At 42.5% G+C, this 27,975-nt stretch overlaps 1 protein-coding gene across 1 annotated transcript; it reads left to right on the forward strand.

Annotated features, from left to right (window-relative positions):
- Positions 1-1,184: 1,184 nt before the first annotated feature.
- sox1a (SRY-box transcription factor 1a) lies at positions 1,185-20,783 on the forward strand. The gene is made up of 2 exons (XM_014164687.2): positions 1,185-2,704; positions 20,231-20,783. The coding sequence occupies exons 1-2, from the start codon at positions 1,868-1,870 to the stop codon at positions 20,288-20,290; spliced, it is 897 nt and encodes a 298-aa protein (XP_014020162.1). The 5' UTR covers positions 1,185-1,867; the 3' UTR covers positions 20,291-20,783.
- The last annotated feature ends 7,192 nt before the right edge of the window (positions 20,784-27,975 follow it).

Here is a 27,975-nt window from a genome sequence, read left to right on the forward strand (position 1 = left end):
TTATTGACCAATGTGAGATCCCTTAACTCTACCGGTCGCAGAGGGATAGGTAGGCCTACACCTGAATTCTCCAGCTCCCGTATTCAAGGCTATATCAGCCTAATTAAAAGCAACAAACCATGATACAATGATTAAATCGTTAGCCTCGCGGCGGGGAAGGAATATGTTTTTTTGCCTTTCAATTAGCCGCTGATTGGGTTTTTCAGGGGAGGTCAGCTGTGAAATGTGATGCACGTGCGCGCGATCTGTGCCAGTTGAGACCTGACACCATAACACTCAGCCTTGCCAGTTTAAAATGAAATGAATTTGTGTTCTTTTCTGTGTGGATAGGCATAGACCTAAATCTATGAACCCAACGGCATTATTGGTTAAAAAGACAGCATTGGAATAGCATGCGTGGTTTTTCCGCATCTTAAAAAAAATATCGAATTATGGTTTACTTTCTATCATCAAGCCTATAAATTGTGTCACATAATTATTCACTTTGATGCCCATATCTGTTTAGAAAATGTTTTGGACTTTGGGTAGCGTAATAACCAGCTGTGAAGTGTATGCTATAGGTTCTTATGGCAACACACACGGCAATGGGAACACCATGGCGCACGCAAGGCACGCTCCCATGCTGTTCCCCTCCAGCAGACGGCGATAACAGCCTGGAATCTCAAGTCTGCCCCAGTGACTACATTAACAGCCTCCTTAACAGCTGATTAGAATAAGTAACATGTCTTCCCGCGATCCAAAACCCCATTAGCTTGTTTGTAGAAGTATGACATCTGATAATGCCACACGTTGATGCACGGCTAGGTTGTGGTTAGTGACGCAAAACAGTGTGTGCGAGCGTGTGTGTGTGTGTGTGCGTAGGCCTATGTGTGGCCAACATCTTCAACAAGCCAACAATCTGTAATTGTATATACATATATATATATATATATAGTATCATAGTATCAGGCTATACTCACTATTTTACTCAAAATGTATTCAACAGAAGTAGCTTATAAACTACTGACCGTTATAATGTATGTCATTTTGAAGAAATATAGGCCTAGACAGGGGAGCTCAGCTAGGTTGTTCAAGACTGAAGTCGAAATGGGATGCCTATCCATGTCCAGAAGACATCGTGGACACAATATATATATATATTTTTTTTTACCCTATCCCAAACCATAATCCTTACCTTAATCATTCGGTCCGAGTGCCTAAACTTAACCCTTAATTTAGAACATTGACGTTTGAAGAAATGGAACGATACAGAGCAGCAGGAGCAACAAAAACACTCGACATTGGATGAATGTCTAATTCTGCAGTGAGACTGTGAGAGCTTGTTTCAAATGCTCAATGACTATGGTTCAATAACATTTAGGCTAGAAGTCTAGTCTTGAAAGTGGCAAACGGATTCATATGTAATTCCCCGCAATTTTACTCACCATGTTACTTAGGGAGGGTGACCCACCTCTCACCCCCCTGCCAGTATGTTCCTCTTTCACTGGTTCTGCGTCACCTGACTGAGCGCCATGCAAATCGCTTTGCTTCTAGAACGCTATTGGCCGCTCGTGGCTCATTTAACCGCTGTCAAGGCGCTTCATATGGCTGCCGCTTTAACTAACTTCTCAACTCCGACAGGGAAAGTGGCTCAAATGCGCCTTCTGTCAGCGTGCATGTGAACCAACAACCGGAGAGGAGATAAAGCATCCACGGGGAGAACATTTCTCTGACACTCTATGTATTGGATTATTAATTAAGTTTGCATTTAATTATTTTTGTGGTGTAGGATTGTTGTTCGCTCGTGTGCACCTGCTCTGCCGGACTCGCGCGCCGACTGAACCAGACTTTGTTTCATCTGTTGGTTGAAAGTTTGAAAACCAGGTGAATGTATAGCATGATGATGGAGACGGACCTCCAGTCCCCTGGACCCCAAACGAACACACATTTGGGGCAAACGGGGCAGAACAGTGGGTCCAAAGCGAATCAGGACCGGGTGAAGCGTCCGATGAACGCGTTCATGGTGTGGTCCCGCGGGCAGCGGAGAAAGATGGCCCAGGAAAACCCCAAGATGCACAACTCTGAGATCAGCAAGCGGCTGGGAGCCGAATGGAAGGTCATGTCCGAGGCGGAGAAGAGACCCTTCATCGACGAGGCGAAGCGGTTACGAGCAATGCACATGAAGGAACACCCGGATTACAAGTACAGACCGAGACGGAAGACCAAGACGCTGCTGAAAAAGGACAAATACTCTCTGGCCGGTGGCCTGCTCTCTGGGGCCGGCGGCGGTGGAATGGGTCTGGGTGTCGGGATGGGTTCATCCGGCGTCGGCCAGAGGTTAGAGAGCACCGGGGGCCACGGGGGCTCCGCCAGCTCAGGCTACGCTCACATGAATGGCTGGGCGAACGGTGCGTACTCGGGGCAGATGGCTGCAGCTGCTGCGGCGGCGGCGATGATGCAAGAGGCGCAGCTAGCTTACAGCCAGCACCCGGGCAGCGGGCACCACCACCACTCACACCACCACCACCACCCGCACAACCCCCAGCCCATGCACCGCTACGACATGTCGGCGCTCCAGTACAGCCCCATCTCGAACTCTGAGGGCTACATGAGCGCCTCTCCGTCCGGCTACGGCGGGATCACCTACACGCAGCACCAGAGCTCTGGCGTCTCCTCCTCGGCTGCCATGGGCACGTTAGGGTCGCTGGTGAAGTCAGAGCCGAGCGTAAGCCCTCCCGTTAGCACTCACTCCAGGGGCCCTTGCCCCGGAGACTTGAGAGAGATGATAAGCATGTATTTACCGACCGGAGAGCCCGGGGACCCGTCGGTGCAAAGTAGACTCCACGCATTGCCTCAGCATTACCAGAGTGCGACGGCTGTGGTGAACGGAACGGTTCCATTAACGCATATATAGATTATTTATATGACTATGGAAACTGCAGACAGAATACAAAAACCCATAACCAAATATTTACCTATTTTTTAAATGATCACTGAACTACCTGCATTTTGTTCAGAATGTTTATGGTGTTCTTGTAAATTAAAAGTAAATTAGCCTATCCTTTTCCCCTTTTGGAGTATACACTCTCTTACGAACAGGATATGAGTTCAGATACTGGTTGTTGTGTTATCATTTTGTCATTTTTTATTAACCACACTTGTGGTTGAGGGCGATGCCAACCAAATTAATGAACACATTTGCATAACTATAATCGAATTATTTTTGGTTCACTGTAAGTTATTGAAAAATTAGAACATGTTTTCCATAATCATGAAAGATGGTTTTAAAGATTGATATTTTCCCCATTTAATAATTCCCCAAGAGTTTGTAAACATTTCCGTTTACACTGTCTATTCATGATCATAATTATCTCTTCTTATTGTAATAATTATTGTAAATTGTGAATAATTTCAATATTTTAAAAGACTGACGCGCAACTGCTATTGTATAATTTACGAAATGCATTTCTGCCAGAGAGAAGTTCTGATATTGGGCTGAATTACAATTTAAATAAATTTCACACATATGTTGCTCTGATTCTACAAAAAAAAGTGTTAGCTTGATTATTGTTCACTATCTTCAGTTGCAAATGGTAATGAGTTATATTTCATTTGAAGGCCACGAAACTTTGAGTCTGACGAAAAGCTACCTATACGGCAAATCTTTTTTAAATGGGAGAGTGTCTCTGGCAAACCCGTAACATGAAACAAATAGTTACAATGCGTAATATTTAATATAAGTAAACTTATTTCTTGTCCATTGGATTAAGAGAGGCATGTTCCATGGCACAGGCAAACTATTCTCAGGGTTTACCCTTATGGGTTTGTAATCATTTCTGTAAAGTTAACGTTACTAGCAAGTTGTCACAATAGAACAGGGTCCACATATTTCAGAGAGAAGCACAGTATTCACATTAGTCCTTCAGAATATAGCCTACATTTCGGATATATGCGTGCATCGTTTCACTTGCAATATATTTTTATAATTAATTATGCTGTTTTTGTTCTTGATTCGATTTAAAAGTTGTATTTTGAGACTTTTCTTGTTTGTTTTTTTCCCATGATAATTTGAACGCAATTAGACTACATGCAGTAGGCCCATGGTTTGTTTTATTTTGATTACTGACAAACTTAGACTAGACCTGTTCCACAGGTATTGGTTATACAATAGGCCTATAGCACTTAATAACGTGATTTTATGTTGTTATAATGTACAATAGATTATTCAAATAGCATAATATGATATATTTCTGTAGTAACTTGGCAAAAAATACATTAATATATCCTATAGCCCATAGAAAACAAGAGCAAAGCTATCTCGAGTTGGGTGACTTTTGTGGTTTTTTGAAAGACATATTTGTCTTGCAAGCGCTGAAGGGATGAACCATGCAGGCCTATTTGGACAATAACGCTATGATTGCAAATGGCGATCACCAAATGCAACTAGTAAATGTAGAACGATTATTCAGGCTCACTCAAATATCTTAGGCTATATTTTATCACAAAAATGATGTTTTTAAACCTAATAAATGTGTAGGATGTTTGACGTTTTTGTTATTGGCGAATTTAGGCCTACCCGTTTTATTGTTGTCATGAACAGTATAATAGGCCTACTGCTTTTCAGCAAGTTAGCCTAATATTATTTTACTTCATAGCATATTATTCCACTTAAATCATTATATACTTATTAAAATTCAAATAAGGAGTTGTATAAACCAGAATTAGGTTGTATACATACCTAGCAAGCTTCATTTGATTACTTTAGAATAGTTTAGTATTGAATTGACCTCATCTCACATTTTACTTGTGACTGACTATCTCCCAGTATTGAATACATTGACTACACTGTGAGTAGATAATCCTGATAAGTATGAGCTGAAGGCTTTTTAATGGTCTATTTGGGAGAAAAGTGGAAACTTAGCTGTTTTCTTGTTATGTAAGTAGGGGTCAAAGTTCAGGCTGTTTCCTTGATCCCTTAACAAAGCCTGTACCCCTGAATAGGAAGCAGTATGGATACAAAGAAACCACATTAGTCAGTGATTGACACACTCTGCATCCCTGCCATAGGCCTACTACAGCAAGTATACTTATGAAGGCTGCAATGCCAGAACAATGTGCCTGATTCACAATATAGGGACAATTCAGTACAGCTCGGCTTGGCTCGCTTGACTTGGCCCGGTTTGGCCCTACACACTGTAACAGGCACTTGGATTTTAATGATCAAGAACCACTTTTCTATTGAACTTAGATTTCCCCCCAATAATGGTTGAATACATTTAGCACTTTCAGGGAATAGATTCCGGATGGCAGTATCATCCAAGTAGATAAAGTTCTTTATTTAAGCCACGGTTGTATTACAGACGACATAGTACTTTCAACTCATTTGATCTTATTACCACTGTGTGTATTGGATTGATTTAAAGTTTTACCCTTTGGAGATTCTGAGATGATGGTTAGTGTGTATGGGATGTTATATTCCTTTCCTCTGTGCCATGATGAATGGAGACTAGATGAAATCACAGTGCTGGAGAGATCTAAAATGTGTTGAAGAGGGTGATAAGTGTGTGTGACAGTTTTTTTGTGACTCGTTTTGAATCAGAGCAGATCATCTGTAGACAGGAAACAAGGAAGGGTGAGCTGTTCACTAGGTGTTTCAAGTTGAAGTGTTTTAATACCCACATGGCAGTCATAGACACTGAAACACATAGGCATAGCTAAGATGATAAAATAAACAATGACACACAATTTAGATGAGAAGACTCACAGTCTTATTAATACGTTGGCAGAAGTAGGAAATAGGGATCTCTTGTGTCTTTCAGTTTCAACTGGACAGTTAGTTAGAAATTACTTTCAAAAAGGGGAAAGACTCGTAGGTCATATGAGTAGGCCGTCATTGTAAATAAGAATTTGTTCTTAACTGACTTGCCTAGTTAAATAAAGGTTAAATAGAATACAAAATGTAATAAAAATATGGTGTTACGAACAATCCATAAGAGCACAATAAATAATGATGCGCACGTGTATTGAATTGACAGGGATTTCCTCTTTGGGAGCAGCTTTATATGTGCATGATACATAGTGGCTGTTCTTATCTCCTGTTCAAATACTCCAATGTAATATCATTGCTGGGGCAGGAGGTTTTGGTCAGGGCACATGGAGAGGAGAAACTCCCCGCCCTATAGTCATTGCTAAACCTGTACGCAGTAACAAGTGACATGACCTCTGACCTCAGGGAACTTCTCTCTCACGCTGTGCTATGATTCCACAACCTTCTCCCCAAAGTGGGCACTTGCTCTATCCCTCTTATGGGTGGAAAAGTATGGGAGTAAGCATGGGTTAGAGCAGAGGGAGTTCCCTTTGTATCTCACAGTAGTCCATTCCCTCTATGGGGGTTGCAGGACACATTTCAAGACCTTTTGGAGCCTTTCTGTGCCTCATAGAGCCTGGAATAAACATCTTTGGTGCATAGAGAAATAGTATGAGATGGTGTTTTCTGTTGTGCCTTATGAGGAAGGTTACATCCTGTTTCAGGCTATTGTGTCCACGGTCAGTCCAAATCAGGCCCCAAACAGCATTATAATACTTATTATTATTATTTGGAACGCTGCTGCTCTTACACGGTTTAAACTAGAAACGTAATTCAAACTTTAAGATGTGCAGACTGGTCTGGATTGAGTTACATACATACAACTTTTTGATATCTTTTATACTTTTTAAACTATTAAACATTTTGTCCTTCTTTCTGACCTCCATCCACTTTAATGGAATGTCCTCAACGTTCTAAAGGCTCCATTGTGACATCATCACTTCCAACATTCCATTCACTGTAATTGCAACAATGCGACTTTTGACACAAATAAACTACTTTGACCACTTTACCAACAACTTAGACAATAAGGAGTGGCGCAGCGGTCTAAGGCACTGCATCTCAGTGCTAGAGGCTTCACTACAAACCCTGGTTTGATCCCGGGCTGTATCACAACCGGCCGTGATTAGGAGTCCCATAGGGTGGCGCACAATTGGCCCAGCGTCGTTCGGGTTAGGAGAGGGTTTGGCCGTGGCAGGCCGTCATTGTAAAATAAGAATTTGTTCTTAACTGACTTACCTAGTAAAATATATATATATATTTTTAGAGTGTATGAAATCTTTCTCTACTTCTCTTCTTTTCAAATCTGAACAGAACAAAAATATCTTATTACACTCAAACAACACAGCTGTTTTACTAACAGCATCAACAACATGTCCTCCAACTTTTTTATAAGCAACTGAAATTTGGACAACTTTCCCACAAAGTTAAGCATAACGTTTGATAATATGCAATCTTCCTCTACTTCTCTGCTATTCAAATCTGAGTTCAGAACGAAAATATCGTATTCCAATCAAACGGTACAGCTATTTTAGTAACCGCATCAACTACTTTTTCCCGTAACTTTTTGAAACAACTGCCGTTTTGACCACTTCCACAACAGGATAGACAAACACTTAGAGGGTCTAACATCTTGGTCTACTTCTCTGCTATTCAAATCTGGACTCAGAACATAATTATCTCATACCAATAAACGCTACAGATGTTGTTCGGAGTTTAGAGTGACAAAAAGTAACTAGCTAACGTCAGCTAACAGCTCTCTCATGTCTCATCATTGAGAAGCCCAAACGGAGCCGTTGCTATCGATACTCACAGACGTAAAGGCGCACAGGCAAAAATGATGAGTAGTGTGAAGAGGGTGATTGAATTTAGAACAATTGTGAACACCAAGAAAGTAGCGACAAGGAGGCAGACAAGGCAACAGCGCATCGTCCTCCTTAGTATCGTGCCTTGTGCTCTAAATAACTCAACTGGCTAGTTTGCCTGTCTGTAAAGAGAAGGACGGGCTGTACTTTGATCCTGCTGCTCTGATTGGTAGTGCTGAGCATGAATGCCTTTTTCAGGTCGTTTCGGTTTCGGTACGATTATTAAAAAATAATAATGATTTTCGATTTCGGTTTTGATTATTTTGTTTAACATTAAGTGCACTATGCATTATGTTGGTTGAATGCTTTAACAACACAGAATAAAAGACAGAATAAAAGTCCCATGATGGTAGTGACTGCCCATTACAGCTTATCACTTATTGACAATCATTTATTCACATTACTTTACTTTAATAAAATATTTCACGTGTGTCTATTGCATTCGTTTTATTTGATGACTTTATTATTTCATTCCAAGTCATCATCTCATCTCTGTAGAGCTGCTGCCTATGCTGTCTGACAGAATCACTTTAGTAGTTCTTCACAGTAAGAAACACACACCAGACAAGTAAAAGCACAATTGATTATGGTCATTGTAATTAATTACCATTTTTCTGCACTAAACTATGGAGAAATATATACTACAACTTCCTACTACATTGCACAGTTCAGGTTTGATCTGATTTATCTCTAGAGAAACTTTGCAATGTGTGCGTTGAGCTCACAGAAAAAAAGAAAAACAATGGAATTCAAATAATTTAACCGACGTCGGTCAAATAGTTGTTTAAAAAACGAAAAATAACTGACATTTCAGTTAATCGCTCAGCACTACTGATTGGATAGAGCGAAACTGTCTCCATTCACATTTAACCTGATCACTTCTCATCCCACATCTTTCAGTTTTTACGCAACAATTGTAGTTTAGACACTGACCACAACAACTGACCACAACAACTGACCACAACTACTGACCACAACGACTGACCACAACTACTGACCACAACTCCTGACCACAACTGCTGGACCACACAACTACTTACCAAAACTACTGACCACAACTACTGATCACAATTACTGACCACACCCACACAACTACTGAACCACACAACTACTTACAAAAACTACTGACCGCTACTGAGCACAACTACCGACCACAACTACTGACCACAACTACTGACCACAAAAATACTGAACCACGCAACTACTGACCACAACTACTGACCACAACTACTGAACCACGCAACTACTGACCACAACTACTGTTCACAACCTCTGACCACAACCACACAACTACTGACCACAACTACACAACTACTGACCACACAACTACTGACCACAACCACACAACGACTGACCACAACTACACAACTACTGACCACACAACCTCTGACCACACAACTACTGACCACAACTACTGACCACACAACTACTGACCACAACCACACAACCTCTGACCACACAACTACTGACCACAACCACACAGCTACTGACCACAACCACACAACTACTGACCACAACCACACAACTACTGACCACAACCACACAGCTACTGACCACAACCACACAACTACTGACCACAACCACACAGCTACTGACCACAACCACACAACTACTGACCACAACCACACAGCTACTGACCACAACTACACAACTACTGACCACACAACCTCTGACCACACAACTACTGACCACAACCACACAACTACTGACCACACAACTACTGACCACAACCACACAACTACTGACCACAACCACACAACTACTGACCACACAACCTCTGACCACACAACTACTGACCACAACTACACAACTACTGACCACACAACTACTGACCACAACCACACAACCTCTGACCACACAACTACTGACCACAACCACACAACTACTGACCAAACAACTACTGACCACAACCACACAGCTACTGACCACAACCACACAGTTACTGACCACAACCACACAACTACTGACCACAACTACTGACCACACAGCTACTGACCACACAACTACTGACCACACAACTACTGACCACAACTACTGACCACACAACTACTGACCACAACTACACAACTACTGACCACAACCACACAGCTACTGACCACAACTACACAACTACTGACCACACAACTACTGACCACAACCACACAACTACTGACCACAACCACACAACTACTGACCACACAACCTCTGACCACACAACTACTGACCACAACTACACAACTACTGACCACACAACTACTGACCACAACCACACAACCTCTGACCACACAACTACTGACCACAACCACACAACTACTGACCAAACAACTACTGACCACAACCACACAGCTACTGACCACAACCACACAGTTACTGACCACAACCACACAACTACTGACCACAACTACTGACCACACAGCTACTGACCACACAACTACTGACCACACAACTACTGACCACAACTACTGACCACACAACTACTGACCACAACTACACAACTACTGACCACAACCACACAGCTACTGACCACAACTACACAACTACTGACCACACAACTACTGACCACAACCACACAACCTCTGACCACACAACTACTGACCACAACTACACAACTACTGACCACACAACTACTGACCACAACCACAGAACCTCTGACCACACAACTACTGACCACAACTACACAACTACTGACCACACAACTACTGACCACACAACTACTGACCACAACCACACAACTACTGACCACAACCACACAACTACTGACCACACAACCTCTGACCACACAACTACTGACCACAACTACACAACTACTGACCACACAACTACTGACCACAATCACACAACCTCTGACCACACAACTACTGACCACAACTACACAACTACTGACCATACAACTACTGACCACAACCACACAGCTACTGACCACAACCACACAGTTACTGACCACAACCACACAACTACTGACCACAACTACTGACCACACAGCTACTGACCACACAACTACTGACCACACAACTACTGACCACAACTACTGACCACACATCTACTGACCACAACTACTGACCACAACTACTGACCACAACTACTGCTCTGGTCTGCACTAGCTCTAGTCCTGGGTGTAGCAAGCTAGCTAAGGTTTGCACTTGCTCTGGTCTAGCTCTGGTCTGCACTATAAATTATAACTACCTAAATGTGAATAAATTAGCATATAATACCCACCAACAATAACTGTAACTATTGAACCATTCAGGCTAGAGACACCAAACTAACTTTCACATGTTCAGGCTATCATACCCCATCCTTTCCTAACAATTAACCAACCAATCAATCAATCAATATTTTAATCTAACTACTTTTTCAACTACAACCAGTCACCACCATTACTACTGCAGACACTACCACTACTATAACCAGTCACCACCATTACTACTGCAGACACTACTATAACTTATTTCATTTCATTTGCTGGAAAAAATGCTTCACCCGCGCTGCAGACGGCTATATCGGTCCGCTAATACAGGACTATTAAAGGCCCAGTGCACTACTTTTTTGAAAAAATATTATTTTTATTTTAATTATTATTATTTTTATTATTATATTTCAGGTGGTGCTGCAGCACCCTCAGCACCCCTACTTCCAGCAGCTATGCTGTTAGCCTAAATAATGTATTTATTAGATAGAACTACAGGTAGCTATCAGTAGGTCTACATGTGAACCTATTCTACCTATTTCTTCAACTACCACAAAAATAATTTTAAAGAGCTGTCATCACTAGATCCATCATATTTCTCTCCCCAAATAATATCTTAAAACTTTCCAATCATTACATCATCATTCAACTAAAATCAAACTTAATTTACACTGAACATTTTACAAAAGTAAATCGTGCATCTATTTTTCTGAAACTCACTGCATGAATAATTCATAGTGGCTTTGCTTTTCTAATAGTGTTGTCCACATGGTCCTACCTTTTATTCCAGTCTTCTGAAAGAAGATCACTTTGTCCTATGTCTTTGTTCTTTCAGTTTTCACATGCAACAATGCAAGAAACATAGAAATATAGGAATATATAAACTTTCATCACCAGTTTTGCCCCAATCAGGAATATCAAATTGTTCCACCACTTAGAAAACTGCTGATACATATTGTAACGTAGGCCTATACACATCTATCTGCCTATAGGTAGGTGTACTGCACTTGTTTAAAATTGGTTAACTATGGTGTATACCAGTGGAGGCTGGTGGGATGGGCTATAGGAGGACGGGCTCATTGTAATGGCTGGAATGTAATTCATGGAATGGAGTTGAACATGTGGTTTCCATTTATCCCATTCCAGACGTAACAATTAGCACGTCCTCCAATAGCCCCTCCCACCAGCCTCCACTGGTACCAACTTTAGAAGTTCAGAGGACCATACCGCACCTAGGGCCGCCTACAGCACCTGTCAGAGAGCCGCCTCCCCAAGATACAGGTGGAGACCATTGAATTCAATAAAACAAAACAGCTGAAAACTGAGTTTGGTGTGGATCCTAAACAGACAGTGATATGGCGTATGCAGAGCTCCTCTCCTACGCAGCGGAGGGGCACATAGCATGGCCCGCTTGGAGGTTATTTGTATCTTATCTGCAGAGGTAAAGCGACACAGATTAACGCTGAAAAACCAGAGAGGCGGGGCGCGTCACGGCACATCGCTAGTTTAAAAGAGGAGTGTTCTGGTAAATTTAACCCGAATAATTTACTACTCGACCACAGAGGGGAAAGTGGAAGGGAGGGGAAGTGATGGGGAACAGGTTTTGGGTCAAAGGTGGCGATGTGGAGGTTGGGGAATGGAAGAGAGGAAGAGGGAGGGGAACAGCAGCAGTAAATCTCTGACCAATAAATCTCTCCAGCATGCGATACTCTTATCTTGTAGCCACCGATATATTCCACGCTAGGAAGCCATCAGCGCTGGCGCACACTCGGCGCTGGTAAAGCTCCGATCCCTTGCACTCGCTGTCCTAAATGGGGATAATTAGCGTCACTTTATCACGCCTCTGCATATTTTCTCCGCTTTCCCTCCATCCCCAACGCCCCCCTCCCCCAAAAAACCCAGCCGAGCTGCCTGCTCTCGGTGCCCGCTCTGTCACAGAAGATTACGCAGACAGATTGCACAGAACGAATGTGCCAGGCAAGATTAGCGGGGAATAGAGAAAGCAACTGGGCCAATGAATTCCTCGCGAGGGCCTTATCGTGCAATTACACGTTGACATGTTTAACAATCTTGCTGCCTCTTAATCCTGCGCTCTTCCAGGAGCGCTGCGATGCTGCTGTTGCTGCTGCTCTGTCCAGCACCATACACTGGAGCATAGGCCCCAATGCACCGAAACGTGGTGGCACACAGGCTGCTGACACACACACACACACACACACAGGGAAAGTTTATTTATTTTTTCACACATTTACAAACTTTTACTCTTGTTGTTTCTTGCTCTCTTGCAGTGCTGTTTTCTCAAAACACGAGCTATTTTGAGGAGGATGTTCTGAAGCCTATCCTTCTGAACTGTTTTTCAGAAGATTTTCATTTAGACTGTCTAAGCAATCAGCCGGGGAAATGATTGTATTGATGATTAAACTTTGAAGTCTAATCATCCACATTTTGAATACTTCTCTGTAGTGTGTGTTTTTTTTTAGGACTTTTAGCCTATGAACGGGGACCCTGTGAAACTGGTTGGGAATATGGGGCTCCGGAGTGGAGCAGCGGTCTAAAGGCACTGCATCTCATTGCTGGAGGCGTCACTACAGACACCCTGGTTCGAATCCAGGCTGTATCACAACCGGCCGTGATTGGGAGTTCCATAGTGCGGCGCACAATTGACCCAGCGTCGTTCGGGTTTGGCCGGTGTAGGACGTCATTGTAAATATTAATTTGTTCTTAACTGACTTGCCTAGCTAAATAAAATGTAATTGATTCAGGTCTAAACTGGCTTTCACCGTCCATCGCGAAGAGTGATGGTGAGAAACATTTAGCCTTGACCATTTGTTTAGAGTTCGTTTTGGACTCTTTTCCTCTCTCTCTCCTCTTTCCTGCTTCACACCCTTACCCCCAACCCCCCTTTAACTTCCCTCCTCTCCCTCCATCCCTCCTGCTTGGTGGTAGCGGGGCCTGTGTGGGAGTGATTGTGAGCGCCACTGTTGGAATTTGGCAGCGGCCGCGGTTTGGAGAGCCGCCCCACGCTGAGCCCCATTCAGCGACCGGCGCACTGTGAGGTTGGGAAGTTTCACTCAGCCGTACAACTCAATGCCCCAACAAAGGCGATTACAAGCCCCAGTGCATTCCTGAAGGGACCCGGTAGCGACGCAGGTGCGAGGGAACCGGGGGAACCCGTCAGAGAAGTGTCAAGAACGGGACAGTGCCTGGACCACACAAAACCTAACGCACCGCGGGAAGCAGGGATTTTTTTGAAGGGGTCGGGGGTATAATGAAAATAATAAGTTTGATGAGGATAACGTTTTGGGGTGCAGTGGAACAGGCTTGTCTGTCTGCCCAGTGAATGAAAGGAAGATAAAATCGTCCAATTTAGTGAGAGAAACACATTTCTAAGACACATTTTCAAGTCAGCAGTGCCTTGATTGTTGATTTGAAAAGAATATACTGCAAGGCTTAGCCGAAATATCTATATTTGACCAAATAATTGAAAGGACACTTACAAAAAAACACTTTTTCGTATAAAAAAGCGAAAAGTAGTCTGCAAGAAAAAATCTCCACTAATTCTTCCTCGATTGGTAGCAGAATAACTGGTGCACAGAGGTTAACTGCGTTGCAATGCGCCCAAGCGTGTGTTTTTGGCTGGCTATAGGCCTGTCTGTATCGCGGAGACAGACGGTATATTTGATTAGAGCAGCGCCTAACTATCAGTTACCGAAGAGAAACAGAGGATCCCTAAGGAGCGGTAATCAGCACGCCAGCAGCTCGCGGACCTCTCATTTCCCACCACTGCAACATAATGGAGGCGCGCAGGACCGCATGAGAATCAGCCCAGCGCAGAAAAATAACTGTCACTCACTGTTTGGCGACCGAATACAAGACACAGTATTCATTCCTCTGTGACACTCAACAGCGCGAGTCTGTGAATTAAATGTACCCAAACTAAACTTACTTTTTGTTTGTTATGAGCACCTCGTTTGTAGCATCTTTGGAAGAGTTTCCTTATTATAGGTCTATAGAAAGGGAATTTTGTAAGTAGGTGCACAACATTTTCACCTTTTTGGTGTGTGTGCGTGCGTGCCTCTAATTCCCATGCGTTGACGCCATGGGGGTCTTGTGTAATCGGACTACTCCGCTCTTCCCTGCCCTCACCTGAGTGCTACCCACAGGGGTGAGTGGGGGACAAAAGCGGTCCCCCGCACCGGCAGCGGTGGTCAGTCAAGCAGAGCGGACTATGCTAATGTTCCTGACCCAGAGAGGCAAAGGGGGGCGAACAGAGATTCCGATTGTTCATGATCTCAGAAACACACAACTGCAAAGCAATGCTGCGAGACTTTCAGATCCAAGCCAATGTATGACCCCACCTGCAGTTTGACCACGTTCAGAAAGGGAGTTGTGACTAACTTCAGGCAAAGCTGAAAGGGCTTCTGTCTATAACTTGATCTTTCTTCTATATCGTTAATATGATCCCATGCCTCTCTTTCTATCTGTCCCTGCTGTAGCCTGTGTAAAGCACTGTCAAATACTACAAGATTAGAAACGTTGGTCGTTATTCCTGCGTGCTTTACTTTATACCATTCTTGCCGGACGAGAGCTGTCCAGTGCTGAAATGACAGCGACTGAAATCAGGGCATTTCAGCACCTCCTGGAGTCGTGCGTGAAAAAGCCAACTGTGTGTAGACCCTCTGCTGAAAAACGTATTGTAAAAAAAATATAGGCTATTGGATTAGGCCACACTGGATGATTTATCAGGGTGGCAGGTAGCCTTGCCGTTAAGAGCGTTGGGCCACACTGGATGATTTATCAGGGTGGCAGGTAGCCTTGCCGTTAAGAGCGTTGGGCCAGTAACCGACATGAGCAAGGCACTTAACACTAATTACTTCTGGAAGACGCTCTGGATAAGAGCATCTGCTAAATGACACAAATATCAAATGTAGGAAGAAGTGGAGGGCATGAACTCTACTAAAGTTGATTGAATTCAACCAAATTGAGGGACAATAGAATACATTAATAACATGACAGTAGGCAAATTCTACATGTGGTGAATCATTTCCACAAGTTGTACGCATGAAAACGCAATGGGTAACCTAAATTCCAGACTTACAGTACCAGTCAAAAGTTTGGGCACACCTACTCATTCAAGGGTTTTTCTTTATTTTTACTATTTTCTACATTGTAGAATAATAGTGAAGACATCGAAACTATGAAATAACACATATGAAATCATGTAAAAAAAAAAAAGAACAAATTCTTCAAAGTATCCACCCTTTGTGTTGATGACAGCTTTGCAAACTCATGGCATTCTTTCAACCAGCTTCATGAGGAATGCTTTTCCAACAGTCTTGAAGGAGTTCCCACATATGCTAAGCACTTGTTGGCTGCTTTCCTTCTGTAAGGACAAACGCTGGGAAACGAGAAGCAAGTACAGGGAGTGAACATTTCATAAATAACGGACATGAAACAGAATATGGATAGCGTCTGGACAGGGGAAACAAAACAACATTAATGCAGACACCAGGATGGAACTGAGGAATAGACAGATATAGGGGAGGTAATCAATATGTGATGGAGTCCAGGTGAGTAAAATGAAGCGCTGGTGCGTGTAACGATGGTGACAGGTGTGTGTAATGATGGGCAGCCTGGCACCCTCAAGTGCCAGAGAGGGGGAGCGGGCGCAGGCGTGACACCTTCACTCTGCGGTCCAACTCATCCCAAACCATCTCAATTGGATTGAGGTCAGGTGATTGTGGAGGCCAGGTCATCTGATGAAGCACTCCATCACTCTCCTTGGTCAAATAGCTCTTACACAGCCTGGAGGTGTGTTTTGGGTCATTGTCCTGTTGAAAAACAAATGATAGTCCTACTAAGCACAAACCAGATGGGATGGCGTATCGCTGCAGAATGCTGTGGTAGCCATGCTGGTTAAGTGTGCCTTGAATTCTAAATAAATCACTGACAGTGACATCAGCGAAGCACCCCCACACCCCCACACCTCCTCCTCCATGCATCACGGTGGGAATCACACACACGTGGAGATCATCTTTTCACCTACTCTGCGACTCACAAAGACACGGCGGTAGGAACCAAAAAACTCAAATTTGGACTCATCAGACCAAAGGACAGATTTACACCGGTCTAATGTCTATTGCTTGTTTTTCTTGGCCCAAGCAAGTCTCTTCTTCTTTTTGGTGTCCGTTAGTAGTGGTTTCTTTGCAGCAATTTGACCATGAAGACCTGATTCACGTAGTCTCATCTGATCAGTTGATGTTGAGATGTCTGTTACTTAAACTCTGTGAAGCATTTATTTGGCCTGCAATCTGAGGTGCAGTTAACTCTAATGAACTTATCCTCTGCAGCAGAAGTAACTCTGGGTCTTCCTTTCCTGTGGCGGTCCTCATGAGAGCCAGTTTCATCATAGCGCTAGATGGTTTTTGCGACTGCACTTGAAGAAACTTTTAAAGTTCTTGAAATTCTCTGCATTGACTATTTTGCCAAATAGGGGTATATTCTGTATACCAACCCTTATCTTGTCACAACACAACTGATTGGCTCAAACTCATTAAGAAGGAAATAATTTCCACAATTAACTTTCAACAATGCCACCTGTTAATTCAAATTAATTCCAGGTGGTGAAGCTGGTTGAGAAAATGCCAAGAGTGTGCAAAGCTGAGTGCAAAGCTGAGTGTGCAAAGCTGTCATCAAGGCAAAGGGAGGCTACATTGAAGAATCTGAAATCTAAAATATATTTTGATTTGTTTAACACTTTTTTGATTACTACATGATGTTATTTCATAGTTTTGATGTCTTCACTATTATTCTACAATGTAGAGAATAGTAAATGTAAAGAAAAACCCTTGAATAAGTAGGTGTGTCCAAACTTTTGATTGGTACTGTACTTCACAGCCAATATTTGACCCCTCTCCCAGAGTCAACCAGACAACAACACCCTGTGAAAGGACAAAACACCGTCTGGAATTGTTTTTGTTTTCCCTCCAACGGTTGCTTGCTGTTTTGTGTACGGGCGAACTTATACCGCTGATTGAGTCTGAGCCGCTTCAGCCCAAAGCTATCATCTACGAGCTGACAATAACAGGAGAGAGAAGAGAACGAAAATACTTGATGTTTATGGATCGCTCATTGATCTTGCACGGGTCTTTGAAGCGGTTTGTTTGTTTGTTTGTTATTTTGATGACTGGCTCATTGTAAACAGGCAGCGGGGGCTGGCGGACTGCTAGCAGGGTTGGCGTGGCCGCGGGAGCGCGCACAATTCCCTTTCGCTCGGACGGTCGATGACAGCATGTGCTCCGGTGTTCATGCCTGGAGACGCGAGGAAATGGTGGCAGAGGGAGCAGGGTAGTTTGGCGGTAATGACACCCCCTACAGCTCGTTATTACTTAAAGACCATGTCGCAGTGAAATTAGAGTTTGGTGATGGCATGGTGCTCTGAGCTTGTCAGTCTGTCTCCCCAGCCTGCTCACCCCTTCCTCCTCACCGTCTACTCCCTTCACAGAGCCACATCCGCAAGATCTTTCTTTTTGAATTTTTGAATTTATTTTCTCTATCTCTTTCTCTCTCTCACACACACATACACTGAGAGAGAGAGAGAGAAATAAAGAGAGCGAGCGAGAACGAGATAGGGAGAGATCATTACATTTTGTTGAAGTTTTCCTTTCATTTCTATGTATCTCTATGAATGCTTATGTAGAACTATAAGGTCATAAATGAGTTATGTCACCATGACGCTGTAATAATCAGTCTATGGATTGTGATAATAGTGATCAATCAATAAATCAATCAGATGTATGTATAAAGCCCTTTTTACAACAGCAGATGTGGTTTAGAGCAAAGGTGTCTTGCGGGTCCGAGTGTTTTGTCTCAGGTCCAGTTGACTCAGCTGTCCTCCATGTGTTCTCCTCCACATCTTTAACATTCACATTAACATCAGCCAGTGAAGAGAGAGACTGCTGTTGCTAACAGTATGAAGCACAGTGCTCCCTGCTGCCAAGATAGCTAATCCTTTTAGTGCACTGCTGCTGGAAAATCTTTGGGTGTATAATCACACACACACACACACACACACACACACACACACACACACACACACACACACACACACACACACACACACACACACACACACACACACACACACACACACACACACACACACACACACACACACACACACACACACACACACTAAAGTGTACTCTCACAATTCTCTATCTTACAGTCACACACACACAAACACACACCAGGCTGTAAAGGATTTCTGATAGCTCAGTGCCAGGTGATTATTTCCAAAGTGGCGTGGAAGGGGTTAATGGGAGCTCAACGAGTCGGGCTAAGAAACATTGTTTTTATTTCCTGATGCTGCAGCCCTGCACCACGCTGATAGCGGTTTGAACTCCCTGACCTCTGACCTTTGTGAGGTCAAGTGATCAACAACCATGGTCATTTAGATGGGGTCAGATTATAGCCTGTAAGGGATGTGCACTTCACACCAATCCCTCAGTGGACGAGGTGTAAATTGCCTTTAATGATTATGATAACGCTACTCTAATTGTTTCCAAGGCCATTAGATTGTTATAAGCTATCGGACAATTTAGCAGAGCTAGCTGAAATGGGATTCATTTTATTCATTTATAAGTGTGCTGATAACCTTACTAATCTTAAGGAAATTCACCTTTTGGCCTACATTTACATCATGGGTGTCAGTAGTGTGTGTGTGTGTGTGTGTATGTGTGTGTGTGTGTGCATGCGTGTGTGTGTGTGTGTGTGTGTGTGTGTGTGTGTGTGTGTGTGTGTGTGTGTGTGTGTGTGTGTGTGTGTGTGTGTGTGTGTGTGTGTGTGTGTGTGTGTGTGTGTGCGCGCGCGCGTGCGTGTGTGTGCATGCATGTGAGCTTTTAAGCATGGTAAGTACAATTCACAGATGGCTAGAGGACAGGCTCATAATAATGTCTGGAACAGAAACAATGGAATGATATCAAACACATGGTTACCGTGTGTGAAACCGTTCCATTTACTCCATTCCAGACATTATTATGAGCCGTCCTCCCCTCACCAGCCTCCTGTGGTACAATTACTGTAAATAATAACTCTACCTCGTCAATCATGGATAAGAAAAATAAAGATATACTGTGTGGTTGGAGACCAGACTCCATGTGGATGTGGTCTAGGACCTATCTGTTCTCTCCCCCAGTCTGCCAGTTTCCAAGAAAGCTCCATATCTGTGTGATCAGAAGAGATAAATACTGTTGTGGTGTCTGGACTGACTGACTGCTGACCTTTAGATGTCTGTCTCACTAAGTCCATCGTCTCTCTCTCTCTCTCTCTCCCCATCCCCCCCTCCCTCCCCAGGGTGTCCAGTATGATGACTGCCATGGGGGACTGTCCATGGATCACCGTGGAGACCTGTGATTGACAGACAGGCACTAGCCCCCGTCTGGCTGGCTGGCAGGCCGTCATTACGATGAGCAGGAGCAGATTTTCTATGCTGGCGACAGTACCGCACGGGAAATGTCAACGACCATCAGAGCCCCAGACAGACTTCCTCCCCTCCCCCAAGTACCTCACCTAATGTCAGCTAATGCCCATGCTCGTCATCCAGACCCTCGGTACCATCAACGGTACCATCAACACAGCTTCACATACTTCATCTACACTCATTTACAAACCACATGCACACAAAGCACTCTACCCCTGTATACTTCGTCCAACAACTCAACACGCCTCACCCAAACCCCCACATGGCTCACCCATCCCTCACATATTTCACCCCAACCCCTATGTATCACCCAACAGCCTCACACCTCATCCAACCACCACGGTACCTCACTCCTTATGTGCGTCACCCATCCTCCTTCCTTATCCTTATTCCCACATACCTCATCCCAAGCCCCACACATCAGCCCCCCCCCCGTCCGTCACCACCGCATGCACCATGCACCTCAGCCAGCCTCCTATATTAATACCCTGTCTCCCTCTATTGGCCTATGTCCCAGCAGCACTCTGCATGTTAACGTTTCAAAATTCCTCAAATTGTGACTAAGAAATATTTTCTTGCCTTTAGTCTATGTGAACAGCCAGTCTGCCCTGCATGCCAGACAGCTAGCTAGAACATCACGTGTGGCCAGTTCTGAGACAGACTGGCACTCTGACAGGCACCCTGACCAGAGTAAGTGCCTCTCACACATATTACAGCAGTTTACTGCAGTTTGGCAGGACACTGACAACAAGACCAGCCAATGCCTGGCAAACTGACTGACCCCCGGTCTAGTTAGCACCTAGTAAGATAAGGAGAAAATAGAAGCAATATGACATTGAGATCATGTGTAAGTGAAACAGGTTTCAGTCATTCTTTTCTCTTGAAGTGTTTTTTTCTGCAAACCTACACACAGTGCAAACGTTTAGGAAATCTGTTCCAAGGTATCTCTCTAGTAAAGTCTTAACAGTCATCCTTCTCTCTGGGCCCAGACACAGTGTCATGTTAATGTTGGTGTTATTCAGAGCTCTGCTTCCTTGAATGATACCACAAAAGTAAATAAACACATTCAAATGGCTTGCTGTCGCCGCTCATTGGCGCCACAGGAGAAAATCTCAGTTTCATTAGATTGGAAATTAAAATGAAGGGTAATTGTAGAGTACAAGGAGAAAAGGTGAGGAAAAGTTTTCTGAGAGACCACAATCTAACTTTAATACATATAATCACTCATTTAAATCATTTTTTTATTTATTTGAATTCTGTTCCTCCAGCCTGGGATTTTTTAAATTCCTGCCATTGATCTAGAAGCTGCTTGAAGCAGTAGGAGAGAGGGTTAGATCTGTGGTATGGAAATACTGGGCAGAAGTTATGAATGAGGCAATCTAAAACATTAATGGGTAAATCAATGAAGCATTCAATGTGCATCAACATTGACGTAATCGTCTTTATGGTCTTGTATTATTGATTTTATATCAACGGATCAAGTTGAAACCTACATTATTTTTTGCTTCTGTACATTTTGAGGATTGACTGAAAATCTGTCCCTTGCATTAGAAATAAAATGCAATGCAAAATAAAGAGTTATCTGTTGTTTTTTTGTGTCCCAACACCCTATTGTGTGTACGTGTACCCAAACAGACACATAAACACAGACTCATGTATTATGTGTATCAACGTGGTACCAACCTGAAATTACAAACGATTGGAAACACACACATGCACACACACACACACACACACACACGCACACACACGCAGGAATTGAAGACTCTTAGCAGCAGTTTGATGTTGGTAGTTAGGTCCATGGTGTGCGACTCTGTGGGATGTTAATATGCAGGTGTGTTCTTCTGACCCAGACAGACTGTGTACAGGAACAGCATAATAGGCAACTCAAGTGACTATACAAAGTCATTACCAGCATGTTACTGTCCAACTAGGCACTGTACCTCTCCCTGTGCACACACACACACACACAAACACACACACTCCGGAGAGATCCTTGGTTATCACACCCCTGCAGATTGTTCTGAACTACTTATGGAAAACACACATCTCAAGATGTGGCCACTCTTGCCAACAGTGAGCCCAGTGTTAAGAACAGTTGTTGTCGTTGTCGTCAATTGTGTGTTTTTACCATCTCTAAATTCCCAGCATTGCTAAGGTGCTTTGGAAGAGGATTAACTAATGTTGGCTGGCGCCGATGAGCAAGCCTTGCAGATTTCCTACCAGCAAGAAAAAGACAAAGAAAGAGGGGAAGGAGGAAGAAAATGTGGGAAAGGACAACAGGGAAACGGTCATAACAGCTTGTGTAAACATGATGACTTGACAGAGGTAAAGAGGTAGAAGAGATGACGGGGGAAGAAAATGTGGGAAAGGACAACAGGGAAACGGTCATAACAGCTTGTGTAAACATGATGACTTGACAGAGGTAAAGAGGTAGAAGAGATGACGGGGGAAGAAAGGAGAGAGGGAAGGAAATAAGGAGAGGAACGCTTTTGGCATGTGAATCTAAACAATAATTGTCCGAAAGGAGGCGGTTTCCACTTTCACACCGATACTGGAGAGAGGACTGTCTCTCTCCCCCTTTCTGCTCCTCTTTGCTCCACTCCTCCCTCTGTTTAGATCTCTCTCTCTCCCCCCCCATTCCCAGAAGGTGACAGTTCAGTTCCAAGCTCTTTTGTCTCTCCTCTGTCGTGACTTCAAACAGCAGTACTGCTCTGGTCATACTGATGGTGCCTGAAGCGAACTGGCGCCCTGCGTCTCGGGTTTACGTATCTCTGAGTGTCCTTGGTGACACTTTTCCTCTCCTCTCTCTCTCTGTCTCGCTCTCTCGCTCTTATTTTCTTCTCTCTCTTACTTCTTCCCTCTCTCTCGCTCTCTCTCTCTCTCTCTCTCTCTCTCTCTCTCTCTCTCCCTCGCTCTCTCTTCCTTCCTCTCTGTTTTTAATTAGTGTGTGGAGTAGCATCAGCAGAGAGAAGCCGTGAGGAATCTGAACGTTTACCAATTACCAAGTCGTTCAGAAATACCTCAGGGACCTACTCTGATCCTGTCAATCCATTTGGAGTTTTATGTGACTAAAAACCAATTACATGTGAAGTGACTCATATGAATACAGAATATCGTAGATTTTGATAACTTATTAGCCTGGACTGGAGAGAGCCATAAACTCAGTATATCTTGAAGTGCTGTATATTTCCACGACCCTTGATCATGTGACTGTGGTGTAATATTTCAAAAGCAACTTTATTATCCCCAATGGGCAATTCATGAGACAAACCACAATAGCATGGCCTACTTCTCATGCCAGCCCCATTCCCATGCAGAGGCCCTCATGGTTGGGCCATGGCACTGGCAAAACCATAGTTGTGGGTTCTATACTTGCCAACAAAACTATGATGATATTAATGTATCATGTTATCAAAAATTTGTTGTTCATGATTTTAATGTTTCCAATTGTTGTAGTTGTTGTCATGGTTGATGTTGATGTCACTGTAGTAGTAGTTGTTGATGTTGATGTCACTGTAGTAGTAGTTGTTGATGTTGATGATGTCACTGTAGTAGTAGTTGTTGTTGATGTTGATGTCACTGTAGTAGTAGTTGTTGATGTTGTTGATGTCACTGTAGTAGTAGTTGTTGATGTTGATGTCACTGTAGTAGTAGTTGTTGATGTTGATGTCACTGTAGTAGTAGTTGTTGATGTTGATGTCACTGTAGTAGTAGTTGTTGATGTTGTTGATGTTGATGTCACTGTAGTAGTAGTTGTTGATGTTGTTGATGTTGATGTCACTGTAGTAGTAGTTGTTGATGTTGATGTCACTGTAGTAGTAGTTGTTGATGTTGATGTTACTGTAGTAGTAGTTGTTGATGTTGTTGATGTCACTGTAGTAGTAGTTGTTGATGTTGATGATGTCACTGTAGTACTAGTTGTTGATGTTGTTGATGTCACTGTAGTAGTAGTTGTTGATGTTGTTGATGTCACTGTAGTAGTAGTTGTTGATGTTGATGTTACTGCAGTAGTAGTTGTTGATGTTGATGATGTCACTGTAGTAGTAGTTGTTGATGTTGATGTCACTGTAGTAGTAGTTGTTGATGTTGTTGATGTCACTGTAGTAGTAGTTGTTGATGTTGATGATGTCACTGTAGTAGTAGTGGTTGATGTTGTTGATGTCACTGTAGTAGTAGTTGTTGATGTTGATGTCACTGTAGTAGTAGTTGTTGATGTCACTGTAGTAGTAGTTGTTGTTGATGTTGATGTCACTGTAGTAGTAGTTGTTGATGTTGATGATGTCACTGTAGTAGTAGTTGTTGATGTTGATGATGTCACTGTAGTAGTAGTTGTTGATGTTGATGTCACTGTAGTAGTAGTTGTTGATGTTGATGTTACTGTAGTAGTAGTTGTTGATGTTGATGTCACTGTAGTAGTGGTTGATGTTGTTGATGTCACTGTAGTAGTAGTGGTTGATGTTGATGATGTCACTGTAGTAGTAGTTGTTGATGTTGTTGATGTCACTGTAGTAGTAGTTGTTGATGTTGTTGATGTCACTGTAGTAGTAGTTGTTGATGTTGATGTTACTGTAGTAGTAGTGGTTGATGTTGTTGATGTCACTGTAGTAGTAGTTGTTGATGTTGATGTTACTGTAGTAGTAGTTGTTGATGTTGTTGATGTCACTGTAGTAGTAGTTGTTGATGTTGATGTCACTGTAGTAGTAGTGGTTGATGTTGATGTCACTGTAGTAGTAGTGGTTGATGTTGATGATGTCACTGTAGTAGTAGTTGTTGATGTTGTTGATGTCACTGTAGTAGTAGTTGTTGATGTTGATGATGTCACTGTAGTAGTAGTGGTTGATGTTGATGATGTCACTGTAGTAGTAGTTGTTGATGTTGATGTCACTGTAGTAGTAGTTGTTGATGTTGTTGATGTCACTGTAGTAGTAGTTGTTGATGTTGTTGATGTCATAGTAGTAGTAGTTGTTGATGTTGATGTCACATTTGATGTCACATTTTTTTTTTTACATTTTAGTCATTTAGCAGACGCTCTTATCCAGAGCGACTTACAGTAGTGAATGCATACATTTCATTTCATACATTTTGTTTTTTCTGTGCTGGCCCCCCGTGGGAAACGAACCCACAACCCTGGCGTTGCAAACACCATGCTCTACCAAGTGAGCTACAGGGGATGTTGTTGATGTCACTGTAGTAGTAGTTGTTGATGTTGATGATGTCACTGTAGTAGTAGTTGTTGATGTTGATGATGTCACTGTAGTAGTAGTTGTTGATGTTGTTGATGTCACTGTAGTAGTAGTTGTTGATGTTGATGTCACTGTAGTAGTAGTGGTTGATGTTGATGTCACTGTAGTAGTAGTTGTTGATGTTGATGTTACTGTAGTAGTAGTTGTTGATGTTGATGTCACTGTAGTAGTAGTTGTTGATGTTGATGTCACTGTAGTAGTAGTTGTTGATGTTGATGTCACTGTAGTAGTAGTTGTTGATGTTGATGATGTCACTGTAGTAGTAGTTGTTGTTGATGTTGATGTCACTGTAGTAGTAGTTGTTGATGTTGTTGATGTCACTGTAGTAGTAGTTGTTGATGTTGATGTCACTGTAGTAGTAGTTGTTGATGTTGTTGATGTCACTGTAGTAGTAGTTGTTGATGTTGTTGATGTCACTGTAGTAGTAGTTGTTGATGTTGTTGATGTCACTGTAGTAGTAGTTGTTGATGTTGATGTCACTGTAGTAGTTGTTGTTGATGTTGTTGATGTCACTGTAGTAGTAGTTGTTGATGTTGATGTCACTGTAGTAGTAGTTGTTGATGTTGATGATGTCACTGTAGTAGTAGTTGTTGATGTTGATGTCACTGTAGTAGTAGTTGTTGATGTTGATGATGTCACTGTAGTAGTAGTGGTTGATGTTGTTGATGTCACTGTAGTAGTAGTTGTTAATGTTGATGATGTCACTGTAGTAGTAGTTGTTGATGTTGATGATGTCACTGTAGTAGTAGTTGTTGATGTTGTTGATGTCACTGTAGTAGTTGTTGATGTTGTTGATGTCACTGTAGTAGTTGTTGTTGATGTTGATGATGTCACTGTAGTAGTAGTGGTTGATGTTGTTGATGTCACTGTAGTAGTAGTTGTTGATGTTGATGTTACTGTAGTAGTAGTGGTTGATGTTGTTGATGTCACTGTAGTAGTAGTTGTTGATGTTGATGTCACTGTAGTAGTAGTTGTTGATGTTGATGATGTCACTGTAGTAGTAGTTGTCGATGTTGTTGATGTCACTGTAGTAGTAGTTGTTGATGTTGTTGATGTCACTGTAGTAGTAGTGGTTGATGTTGTTGATGTCACTGTAGTAGTAGTTGTTGATGTTGTTGATGTCACTGTAGTAGTAGTTGTTGATGTTGATGATGTCACTGTAGTAGTAGTTGTTGATGTTGATGATGTCACTGTAGTAGTAGTTGTTGATGTTGTTGATGTCACTGTAGTAGTAGTTGTTGATGTTGATGTCACTGTAGTAGTTGTTGTTGATGTTGATGTCACTGTAGTAGTAGTGGTTGATGTTGTTGATGTCACTGTAGTAGTAGTTGTTGATGTTGATGATGTCACTGTAGTAGTAGTGGTTGATGTTGTTGATGTCACTGTAGTAGTAGTTGTTGATGTTGATGTCACTGTAGTAGTTGTTGTTGATGTTGATGTCACTGTAGTAGTAGTTGTTGATGTTGTTGATGTCACTGTAGTAGTAGTTGTTGATGTTGTTGATGTCACTGTAGTAGTAGTTGTTGATGTTGATGATGTCACTGTAGTAGTAGTTGTTGATGTTGATGTCACTGTAGTAGTAGTTGTTGATGTTGTTGATGTCACTGTAGTAGTAGTTGTTGATGTTGATGATGTCACTGTAGTAGTAGTTGTTGATGTTGTTGATGTCACTGTAGTAGTAGTGGTTGATGTTGTTGATGTCACTGTAGTTGTAGTTGTTGATGTTGTTAATGTCACTGTAGTAGTTGTTGTTGATGTTGATGATGTCACTGTAGTAGTAGTTGTTGATGTTGATGATGTCACTGTAGTAGTAGTTGTCGATGTTGTTGATGTCACTGTAGTAGTAGTTGTTGATGTTGATGATGTCACTGTAGTAGTAGTTGTTGATGTTGTTGATGTCACTGTAGTAGTAGTTGTTGATGTTGATGTTACTGTAGTAGTAGTTGTTGTTGATGTTGATGATGTCACTGTAGTAGTAGTGGTTGATGTTGTTGATGTCACTGTAGTAGTAGTTGTTAATGTTGATGATGTCACTGTAGTAGTAGTGGTTGATGTTGTTGATGTCACTGTAGTAGTAGTGGTTGATGTTGTTGATGTCACTGTAGTAGTAGTGGTTGATGTTGTTGATGTCACTGTAGTAGTAGTTGTTGATGTTGATGATGTCACTGTAGTAGTAGTGGTTGATGTTGTTGATGTCACTGTAGTAGTAGTTGTTGATGTTGTTGATGTCACTGTAGTAGTAGTTGTTGATGTTGATGTCACTGTAGTAGTAGTGGTTGATGTTGTTGATGTCACTGTAGTAGTAGTTGTTGATGTTGTTGATGTCACTGAAGTAGTAGTTGTTGATGTTGATGTCACTGTAGTAGTAGTTG

Source organism: Salmo salar, chromosome ssa21 (genome assembly GCF_905237065.1).
Source record: "Salmo salar chromosome ssa21, Ssal_v3.1, whole genome shotgun sequence".
In the NCBI taxonomy this organism is placed as follows: Eukaryota; Metazoa; Chordata; class Actinopteri; order Salmoniformes; family Salmonidae; genus Salmo; species Salmo salar.